Source organism: Carlito syrichta, unplaced genomic scaffold (assembly GCF_000164805.1).
Source record: "Carlito syrichta isolate Samal-C Ts95f unplaced genomic scaffold, Tarsius_syrichta-2.0.1 Scaffold309206, whole genome shotgun sequence".
NCBI lineage: Eukaryota > Metazoa > Chordata > Mammalia > Primates > Tarsiidae > Carlito > Carlito syrichta.
In genome coordinates, this window is record NW_007253302.1 from 160,568 (window position 1) to 171,710 (window position 11,143).

At 55.6% G+C, this 11,143-nt stretch overlaps 1 protein-coding gene across 3 annotated transcripts in view; it reads right to left on the reverse strand.

Moving 5' to 3' along the window:
* The window catches only part of TTC39A (tetratricopeptide repeat domain 39A), a 64,732-nt gene that overhangs the window by 9,788 nt on the left and 43,801 nt on the right, over positions 1–11,143 (reverse strand). For all 3 annotated transcript variants that reach the window (XM_008066978.1, XM_008066976.2, XM_008066979.2), the window contains exons 6-12: positions 10,359–10,423; positions 8,252–8,351; positions 7,399–7,464; positions 5,037–5,145; positions 4,458–4,525; positions 4,312–4,371; positions 3,011–3,172 (exon numbers count right to left, since the gene is read on the reverse strand). In XM_008066978.1, the coding sequence (XP_008065169.1) occupies positions 3,011–3,172; positions 4,312–4,371; positions 4,458–4,525; positions 5,037–5,145; positions 7,399–7,464; positions 8,252–8,351; positions 10,359–10,423 (630 nt within the window). The remainder of the gene's footprint in view (positions 1–3,010; positions 3,173–4,311; positions 4,372–4,457; positions 4,526–5,036; positions 5,146–7,398; positions 7,465–8,251; positions 8,352–10,358; positions 10,424–11,143) is intronic.

Here is an 11,143-nt window from a genome sequence, read left to right on the forward strand (position 1 = left end):
CCCACGGGATCAGGCAATCCACTCACCTCAGCCTCCCAAAGGCACGGGATTACAGGCTGAGCCACTGAGCCCGGCTTTAATTTTTTAATATATTGTAGAGACAAGGTCTTGCCAGGTTGCCCAAATATATTGTAGAGACAAGGTCTTGCCAGGTTGCCCAGGCTGGTCTCAAACCCTTGGGTTCAGGCAATCCTCTCGCCTCCACCTCCCAAAATGCTGGGATTACAGGCAGGAGCCACTGTGCCCAGCCAGCTTGCCTTGCTCTTTATGGCACCTGCTGGAACCTGACATTACACTATACTGGACATCTCTGCGTCTGTTTCTTGTATCTCTTCCCACCAGGAAGTGAGTCTTCAGACTTGGTCTTTTCTCTGTTCACGCCTCTATTTCCTGGCCTAGAACAGGATTTGGCCCGTGGGGTGCCCAGCAACTGCAGGTGGGATTTCTGAAACATATGTCTAAATCACAAGGCTTCAAGGGCTCCCCGCTGCTAGGATAAAGTCCAAACAGCCACTTAACGTGCCCGCCATGACCTGCCCCAAACTTCTTTTCAGCTCATCTGCTGTTTCCTCCTGCTCACTCCTCAAAGTCCGTGGGCCTGGGATGCCACCCCCTTCTTCCCAGCCAGGTTCACTCTCTGGCCCATTGCTCCAAGAGCCTTCCCTCCTCCCCAGACAGCTCACCCTCACTGCACCATACCAGGAGTTAGCATCCTGGGGTCGTCACAGGGGCCATGCTAGTGGAACAGGGCAGCTGTCTCCCTGGATCCAGTTCCCCTGGCTTCTACCATGCAGAGGCTTCATCCCACAGCACAGAACCTCCTGGCAGCACCCTGGCCTCCGTGCCTTTGCTCCTGTTGTTCTCCTGGCTCAGAGCGGCCTCCCTCCCTCCACCCTGCCTCTCTAATTCCTTGTCCTTAGGACACAGCTCAGTGGTGTCTTCTTCCAGAAGCCTCCCCTGTCTTCCTGGCCAGTCGCCCAGGGCTGTCTCTGAGCTCCCTACGATTCTCCCATCGCAGCCCTGAGCACAGGCTGCCACTGCCGGGTTTATGACCGTCTCACCTCAAGGCTGCAAGCACTGGGGAAACCCCAAGGCCTCCACAGGGTCAGCTCCCTGGGACAGGAAGTTGGTGGCCTCTGTGGTTAGGAGTGGACGAGGCCCCAGAACTCAGGGTGCTACGAGCCCCATTTTTCACAGGAAGTTCTTCTGAGGAAAGTATTGCAGAGAGGGAGGGACTGACCTCCCCAAAGTCACACAGCGGGCTGGGGACAGAGACAGGACTCATAGCCAGCTTCCTGACACCCCCCCCCCTGCTCTTCCCCCAGGCCTCTCCTTCCCCCTGTGGGTGGACCCAGTTGCCTGCCTCACTCCACAGGAAGGCTTTGAGAGTCATTCTTAGTTCAAAAGGCTCCCTGAGGCTTTGTTCTTGTTGGGTATGGAAGGCGATGAAAAGTGGGTGCTGGCCACAGGGCTGGACCTGAGGAAACACCTCCAGCAGCAGGGTGGGCTCAGGGCAAGCCCAGCCCTCTCACGAGGACTCAAGGAAAAGCAGAGGCCTCAGAGTCACACAGAACTGTGCTCACACCCAGCGTCTGTCACCAACAGCTATGTGAGCTGGGAAAGTCACATACCCTCTCTTAGCCTCAGTGGCCCTCACATGCCCAGTGGGGATGATAACTTCTCACTGGGTGTGGTGAGGAGGAAATGGCAGGGGCCAGACACACCGTGAGGGCTCCGTGAAAGCCTGCTCCCTCCCTCAGCTCCACCTGCCCCAGCCCCAGAGAATGCCCCTTCAGCTTGGTCTCCAGGCAGGGGGACCCCCACGCAGAGGTCGGGATGGGGGACCAGTCACAGATGGCAGACAGGTCTCCTAACAGGAGCCAATACAGACACGTTCTCATGGCTGCCTGGAGCTTTGTGGGGAAGACTTCTAAGGTCACAGGCAGGCTCAGGGCAGAGCGCTAGGATTGATTAGCAATGTCTGCTATGGGCAAGGGATGAAGACAGAGAGACGCTGCTGTGTGTTCACAAAGTCCAGATTATAGGCTCTCTGAGCGAGGTGATTCCAAGACTCTCAGTTCAGATTTCTGTGCTGCCATGTCCGGATCTTAAAGGCTAGTACTTATTCCAACACTTACCATGATGAGTTTCACCTATAGTGGGTGGGCATCTGTTTGCTTTGTGTTGCCTACATGGCATCTCTTTAATGCTCCCCTGGCCACACACCACGCTACTTCTCCTGGGCAACCACCCCTCTCCTACTCTCAGTCCATGAGGAGTCCTCACACCCCCGTTCCAGGCACTGGCCCGTGACTTAGCCAGACCAACAAGGCTCAATGGTGGGACTTTGGTTGAAGCCAAGGGGAGGATACGAGTTAGAGGAAGCCCACGACCACCCTGCCTGTCACAGGAAGAGAACCTGCCTGCACAGCAAAGAGGTCACAGAAGAGGCCACAGCCACAGATGGAAAGTCCAAGCCAAATGGTATAATCTGAATTTCTGGATCCAGCCCTACCTGAAGTCAGATGTGCCGAGAATTTTCAGTTATATGAGCCAATGAACCTTTTACGTGTAAGATCTGGGTGGTCCACAACAGTGGCCATCAGCCCTGTGTGGCTATTTAAAAACTGATTAATAAAACGTACAACATTCGGTTTCCCAGTTACACTAGGCACATTTCAAATGCTCAGTGCGTACACATGGCTGGTGGCTACCATATTTGGATGGTATAAAACGAGAGAGAGAGAGCATTTCCAACATATTGGACAGAGCTCACCTAGACAGTGGGAGCCACGTTTGTGTCTCAACTCCCACAGTGCAATTCTGATTTTTTACTTGTGGTCTCTGGTTCCTTCCAACCTGAGTCCTATTAGAATTTTTGCCTCTGTTTAGATAGTAGTCGACACATCTGTGTTCAGTCGGGGTGTGGCCCTCAGTCTGAGGGGGGTGGGGCTCCTCAGTCTAGGCTGGCCCTGGTCTCCCAATGCCCCAACATGCGGTGTCAGCCCACCTTGGACCAGGAGTTCTCCTTGCTGAGCAGGTCAGCGTAGAAGTAGGCCATCTTCCACTGGCCCTTGTAGGTGAAGCACCACATCAGCTCCCAGTAGCACATGTGGTGGAACTGCTTCCAGTGCTGCTGGGCCTCACAGCACTCCTCAAAACGCCGGATGGCCTGCAGGCACCTGCAGGTCAGCCAGGCGGGTGCCCACCCAGCCCTGCACCCCCCACCCTCTGCACCCTCCCAACTCCACGGTAGTCCTGGCCTCCTCCAGGGCAGGCTGGTCCAGCCCTGTGCTAGGTTCGGGTGGGGGCCGGGAAGCCAAGAGATCTGGCCTCCAGTTCTGGTTCTACCCTCTAAGTCTACTCTCCTGAGCCAATGACAGCTCCTGTCTGGGACTCTGGTTTTTCAGTCACAAAATGAAAGGGCAGGACAGAGCTATGATGGAGAGAATAGAAAGTGTTAAGATGATAGAGATAGCCAGGCGTGGTGGCTCAAGCCTGTAATCCCAGCACTTTGGGAAGCGGAGGCGAGAGGATTGCCTGAGCTCAGGGGTTCGAGCCCAGCCTGAGCAACATGGCAAGACCTCGTCTCTACAAAATAAATTTAAAATTAGCTGGGTGTGGGGGCACATGTCTGTGGTTCCAACTACATGGAAGGCTGAGGCTGAAGGATCACCTGATCCCAGCAGGTCGAGGTGGCAGTGGCCATGAGCGTGCCACTGCCCTCCAGCCTAGGTGGCAGAGTAAGACCCCAACTCCAAAAAAAAAAAGATGATAGTGATATAGTAACGTCTGTGCTTCAGAGCAAACTCCAAAGGGTCTAGTAGTTCCCATAAGGCTACCTGGGTCTGCACCATGTGTCCTAATGCCTGGGGAATCCCACCTCGGGGCAGCTGAAGACCCCGAAATGCCGCGTCCCAGGCCTGGGCTTGGTGCTGGGGTCTCCGCCAAGACTGTGGCTTTCCATCTCTGACCCTTTCAAGGGCTCCCCTCAGCATCCTGACACCACCACTCTCCTCTCCATGCCTAGACAGGTGGTCTTTCCCACCTCTCTGCCTCCCTCAACACCTCCCTCCTCCAGGAATGCTACAGTCCCCATTTCTCAAAATCCTCCTCTCCACAGACACCACCTCTGCCCCCCTCTTCCCTGGCTGCCTCCTTTGGAAGGGCCTCACCCACCTCCGCTCTCTCACCGGTTCTCCCGGCGCCCCCTGCTCCCAGGCCACCCTGCCCCTGAGTATGCCGCGTGTGCCTGACTTCCTGCTGGCCTGGGAGACCCTGAGGGACCCAGCCCAGACTCCCGTCACTCACTGCGTCAATGTTGCCTTTAATGGCTTCGATCCGCCCCGCAAAGAACAGGAAGATGGCGCCCTGCAACGACACGCACATGGGTCCCTGCAACGACACGCACGTGGGAGCTGGGGAGCTGGGGTCACCAGGCAGAGCGTGGGGCTTACCTTTGGATACCTGTTCAGGTAGGGCTTCAAGAGCTTCTCTGCCTCCTCGATGTTGACATTCCCAGTACCTGCAGAAGGTGACGGGATGGGACACAACACGTCACCACCACGGGCTTCTGGAGTGCTCAGCACACTACCAGGGGCTTCTTGGGGCTCTATCTCCCAGTCTGAGATACAGGGATAGTCATTCTTCCCATCTCCAGGGGGATGTGAGGATTAATGCAGGCCGTGCAGACGCTGCCCCTAGCTCACCACAGGGCTCAAAAGCCAGGAGCCTATGTCTGTGAGGCTAGGCCTAGAACTACGGGGGCTGCCTGCAGTGCACTCACAACCTCAACAAGGTGGATACAGCCATCCCCCTTTCCCAGATGAGGAAACTGAGGCCAGTCGCACTGAGAGGAAGTGAGTGGTCAGCGGGCCAGGCCCCAGGGTGGTTGATGCGGCCTGCGGCTTCTGGCTCCAGGACCCCCATCCTGGTCCCGGGGGCCCAAGCAGGGTCTGCAGCCCCTCACCCTCTTGCCCCCTTGCCCTTGGAGATGTCAGTGCCCTGGCCCCCACACTCGCCCCGCGGGTGCCTACCAAGCACGAAGGTGAGGAAGGTATGGTAGCACAGCAGCAGCATGACGCACAGCACGGCGCGGAAGCTGTGCCCTGACGCGCCCTCCTCCAGCTGCAGCAACCCATAGTCCTGGGGACGGGAGCACAGGCTGAGGGCCCCAGAGAGGGGCAGGGGCCTGTGGCAGGGTGGGAGGGCCCCGGGGCAAGGCCCCGAGCAAGGCCCCTCTGCCTCAGCCGCCTTCCCAGGGGAAGGGGACTCTGCACCAAGGCCTGGCAAAGGCTTGTGGGTCTCAGGTGTCGCCTGCCTCCTCAGCGGCCCCGTCCCCAGCCTTCCTCCCCCACCCGCTCAGCTGCCCCGCGATGGGCACTGAGGGCCCGAGCCGCCCAGGTCTGGCTAGGAGAAGGACCGTCAAGGAGGCAGATAATCCTAACCACTGGCTCAGGGCATAGATGGCACCATGAGGACTGGGGTCCAGGAAGTCTTCCTGGAGGAGAAAACTCCAGGGCCTGGCTGGGGAGGAGCTGGGGCCAGCTCCCGCTTGCTGCCCTGCTTATGGTCTCTGCCCCTCTTTCCTCTAGACCATTCTCTGTTTGTTTTAGAGACAGGGTCTTGCTCTGTCGCCCAGGCTGGAGCACAGCAATCATAGCTCACTGCAGCCTCGAACTCCTGGCCTCAAGTGGTCCTCCCACCTCAGACCCCAGTGTTGGGATTCCAGGCATGAGCCACCGTGCCTGGCCTTCTTGTCCTTTCTGAAACACAGATCTGACTTGCTTCACCTCTGCCTCAAGCCCTCCGTGGCTCCCCTGCCTTCAGGATAAAGATGAGGCAGTAGGTCCCTCCCACCCAGCCTTGCTGCTCTCTTGCCCTGGCCAGACAGGCCATATCGTCTCATCTCTGAGCCTTTGTCACGCTCTTCCTTCCTTCATCATCCTGAAAGCCTACTCATGACCCACGGGCCTTCTTAAGGAGACACAACTGAAAGGGTCCTTCAGAGGCTCCAGTCAATGAACTGCTGGTGGAGCCAAGATTCCCGGGGTCCACAGACAGGCATCAGGAAACACTGAGGCACGAGTGAGTGCCCAGGAGATAGTCCCAGTCCTGTGCCTGTGTGTGCAAACTCTCTCACCTGAGCCCCCTTCCTCGCAAAGCAGCAGCCTCGGCTGAGCCTTGGCCCACAGTCTAGCTGCGCTTTCAGAAGACGGCTGGGCCCTCAGAGTATTTGTATTTATTTTTATGATTACGTTTTCATCATGCCAAATAATATGAGCTTTGTGCATTAATATTTCCTTTAAACAAATTTCAGTAAAAATTATGAGTCACTTTTGAGAAAAAATAATATCTACATTTGCTTGGCAAATATTAGGAAAGGTCAGAGGAAGTACACATTTGAAAAACACTTTTCTAGCCGGGCTCGGTGGCTCAGCCTATAATCCCACGCCTTTGGGAGGCTGAGGTGAGTGGATTGCCTGAGCCCGCGGGTTCGAGACCCGCCTGGGCGGCGAGACCTCATCTCTACAATAAATCAAAAAATCAGCCGGGCGTGGTAGCGCATGCCTGTAATTCCGGCTACTCGGAAGGCCGAGGCAGAAGGATCGCCGGAGCCCAGCAGGTCGAGGCTGCGGTGGCCAGGAGCGGCCACTGCACTCCAGTCTGGGCGACAGAGTGAGACTCCAACTCAAAAAAAAAAGAAAAACACTTTTCTGGTTGACTAAAACCCTTGTTTTACCCAAAAGAGTTTCAGAGAAGGGAGGGACTTGTCCAGAGTTACAGAAAGAAGGGGATGAGGCTGAATTGACCCAGGGCTCCCAACTTCCAGGCCAATGTTCCTTCCTCCACACCAGGCCTCCTCCACCAGGGAGCCCTTCCTGATCTGCTACCTTCAACCCAGAGCTGGTACTCAGGTTCAGGTTCCTGCCCTCAGTAAAGCCTGTGGGTGCTTGAGTTCTCTGGTTGCCTCCCAAGGACTGATGCCCAGTAGGGTTTCCTCGGTCATCTCCCGGATGAAGTGGTGGCACCCAGAAAACGACCATGGGAGAAAGGATTTGCTCAAGGTCTTAAAGTGAGGAGGTATCTGAGGGGAGAAGGACCAGGCTCCTGGCACCTGCCAGGCTCAGAGCATGTGACCTCAGGCCACTGCAGGAAGCTACCCCTCATACCCACCCTTACCCCAGAGCCTCACCACGCTGCAGGGGCCTGGCAGGGATCTCTGACTCCATTTGACTAGAGAAGCAGACTGAGGCCTGGGCCTTGTCTGGGGCCACATACTGAGGGGGGCTGAGCCAGGACTGGCACCCAGGCCCTGCAGCCCCTCAGCCCCACCCTGTCCAGCCCAGCACCAGCCTGGGCTGAGCAGGTCAGGGATGCTAGGGGACCAAGGATTACCTTATTTCCTGAAAACCCCACAAACTCCAGCAGCCGCAGGATCCTAGTGGGAAGCATGGACAGTGTCTGCAGGAAAAGAGGCAAGTGAGCGTGGGAAGGGTGCCCAGCAGGGGGCAGGAACCACCTCCACAGTGCCACGGCTGGTTCTTCCAACATCTTTACCACAGGGGAGAGAGCCGCCATCCCCACCCTGCCCCCACACCTTTGGAAAGGTCGCTAGATTTAGACCTAAGGTCAGGGGTCTAAATCTTCCCTGAGCAGCTCTAACTCCTAGGCATAGCTCTTCCAAGCCTCCCTGTCTCCGCTCACATTGTCCCTCTACCTGGAAGCACTTCCCCACCTGGAAAACTCCTAAAGATCCTTCAGGATCCAGCACAAATGCTTACCGCCACTCCCCTTACCCCTGGAGACCTTTTCTAGTATCCCTCCACCCCACCCCAGGAAGAGGACTTGGCTCTCCGTCCCTGTGGGTCATCAGCTGTTTCCAGGCCTGTCTCCCTCCCTGCCATGGGTAAATGCTTAGCAACCAGCTCTCCAGGGCAGAACACGGCCCTGTGTCTGTGGAGGCCTGGGGGAGTGAGGACCCACTGCAGTGGACTTCAAGCCACCTACCTGACTTGGGAAGAAGCACACAGGTGGACTCTCTGAAGCTGCCTCCAGCACTGCCCCCTCCCCCTCGGCTGTGAGCTCCTTAGGGCTGGCCACACATCTGGCTCATCTCTGGGTCCCAGCGCCCATCACACAGCCAGGCACAGGGACACTTGGCCGTGATCATGCGTGGGGCAGGCACATGCAAGGGAGATTTATCTCAAGCCACATGCTGTGGAGATGGGGGGCGGGCACACCCACTCACCAGGTTGAAGGCTCCCACACCGAGCTTCACCCCTCCTTCAAAGTGCCCGTGGCTCTCCCCCTTGCAGTACTGTGAGGACTGGACCAGGCTGTCCAACTCCCTGTGGAGAAATGCCCAGTCCTGTTTCAGCCTCGGGCTGGGGGTCAGGGCACACTTATCTCAGCAGGGCCTTGAGTCAATGCCCACCCAGGCTGGTTCTCTGAACTCCCTGGAGGCTGCTTCATATAGTTCTGGTGACCCAAGCACAATATGGGAGGCATTTCTAGCCTCACCTCCCACCATTATACCAACTCCTAACCCTTATTTCAGTCATAGTGGCTTGGGCACTCTGCCTTGGCCGACTCCTGGGCTTGGCCTTCTGTCTGGAATAGGATTTCCTACCCTCGATGCTACAGCATTTTAGGCTGTTGATTCTCTCTTGGTTAAGCCTGCCCCACTCAATGCCACAGCATCCTCTTCCCAGCTAGATAATCAAAATGTCTCCAGACATTACCTAATGTCTCATGGGGGGCAAAATAGCCCCTAGCTGAAAACTGCGGGGCTCACTCAAACACTCCCTCCTGTAGGACGTTCTCCAGAGTCTCTTGGTTGGAATTCAACTCTTTTTCTCCTGGTTTCCAACTGCACAGAGCCCACAGCCCAGCTGCCTGGGGCAGAATAGAGGCTTGAATGATGTGTCTGCCTCCTTCCTGAGCTGAGAGCACCTTGAGGGTGTTCAGTGAGCAAGCACCAACTGAGGCTTCTCTGTGCCAGGCACCAGAAGACAGCAGGGAGCAAAGCCACCACACCGCCACCCCCAGCACTCCCACTCCAGGAGAAGACCACCACTAAGGCACTGTGAGGGTGATGAGAGCCTCAAAGGAGAAGAACCCTAGGGACTGACCTAGACTAGGGATCAGGGAAGGCTTCCCTGAGGTGACATCTGAGTTGGAAGCTGAGGGATGAGGAGGGCTGGCTTGGTGCAAAAAGTGTTTTCTGACAGAGAGAACAGCCCATCCAAAGGCCCTGAGGTAGGAATCAGCCTGGCATACTTGAAGAACTAGGGGAAAAGCAGAGTGAGGTGGGAGATGCGGCATGGAGGGCAGGGCAGAGCTCCCAGGAATGACTCGCAATGGCCAGGGCTTTGTTCTAAGAGTAAGAAGAGTCTTGGAAGTTGGCAAGGGGTGACTTGCCAAGGTATGTGCTTTGGAGACATCATTCTGGCATCTGGGAAGGAAACTGCAGCAGCCAGAGCACTTGTCTGGTTTTCCTCAGACAATTCCGGCACAGGCCCCTAAGGTAACATGGGGTCCTCATGCCATATGGTACAAGATACCCAGCAATACCCTGTAATCAAGCTCACAATATCTCTGCAGGGAAAGAGTCACACTACAGGTGGAAGGTAAAGATGACAGTCTCAAACCAACTCTTAATGGAAAATAAGTATTAATGCAAAACTTGGAGGGAGTAGGTGCTGAGTTTTCAGAGCTTTTTCCGATGTGGGAACTATAGGCAAGGAATTATGGAGCCACATTTAGTAAAACTTCATTCTTTCATTCATAAACACCACCTGTGCCCAGCCCATTCAGTCTGAATGTCAGCAACTCAAACAGCGTGAAAATGATTTTGGCCTCTGTGGGGGTAGAGAGAAGAGAGAGAGAGAGAGAGAGAGAGAGAGAGACACAGACACTATCATCCTTGTGTGCTAGAGAGGTCAAGAAAGGCTTCACAGGACAGGGAAAGTGGCATTGGAACTGGACCTTAACAGATATGTAGGAGTTCTGCTGCTGTTCCTCCAATGGCTGTCCTGGGCTGTCTCCCTGCCCCAACAGGGACCAAGCTCTTTGTGCAGACTTAGTGTCTTATTTTCTCCAGGCAGAAGGTCAGACACAGAGTAGACACTCAGTGGACCAAAAGGGACAGATACAGTCAGAACATCAGGGGAATATTATTCCAGAAAACTGAGGTCCCGAGGGCTCAGAAATGTGCCTGAGGTCACACATGATACCAACTCCTAGCTTCCAGGTCCAGTCAGTATTCCCTTCCTCCTACAAAGCAGCCTGAGAGACCAGTTTAGTAGCTGCTGTGGCCCCAGGCTTCCCACACGCTACTGGCCAGCCCCACTTACTTGTAGGTCTGGTAGCTGTTTCGAACTTTGATGCCACCCTTGATGAAGCTCACCATGTTCTCATCCTACAGGAGGGAAAGATGCTGAGAGCCTGGCCCAGGTAGGCAGCGGTAGGCTTGAGAGGGCTCATGCAAGGCTCTGGGCCTTGACCGTACCTCCCTGTGCCCAGCTCCACGAGTGACCCTGGGGGAATGGGGTCAGAGGTCAGCCAAACCAGGCCTCCCTGCTCTGTGGCCAAACAAAATCTCCCAAATGCCGAGTGCTGGACCAGAAGCTCCCTTCACCAGCCTCATATGCATACTGCATGCCTGGAGACAGGTAGGAGGGCACTCCCCATGGTTACCAGGCCCCCCACCCCCCGGGTGAAGGAACACGGCAAAGTGGAGGGGATGCCTACTTTTGGATTCTTTGCGGTTTTTACAACAAGCAGTTATTTACCATGTTTATCATTTAAAGCACCAGTACCTACAGCCCACCAGCAGCTCCATGCCTGGGTGTGCAGCCAAAGGGAGCAGATGGATATGGGCTGAGGAAGTCACCTTCAGAAAGGTTCATAGCACCACTATCCATAATAGCCAAGAACCAGAAACAGCCCACACGCTCGTGAACAGAAGACCAGACAAACTGTGGTGGATTCATGCAAAAAATCATACACAGCCACTGAGGCTGGGTGAAGAAAGCATGCCCCATGGAGCTCAGAAGGCTCAAAATCAACCAGAATAGAACATTGCTGTTCAGACATGAATAGGAAGCTAATACAACCACTTTTAAAACCTGGGGTAAGC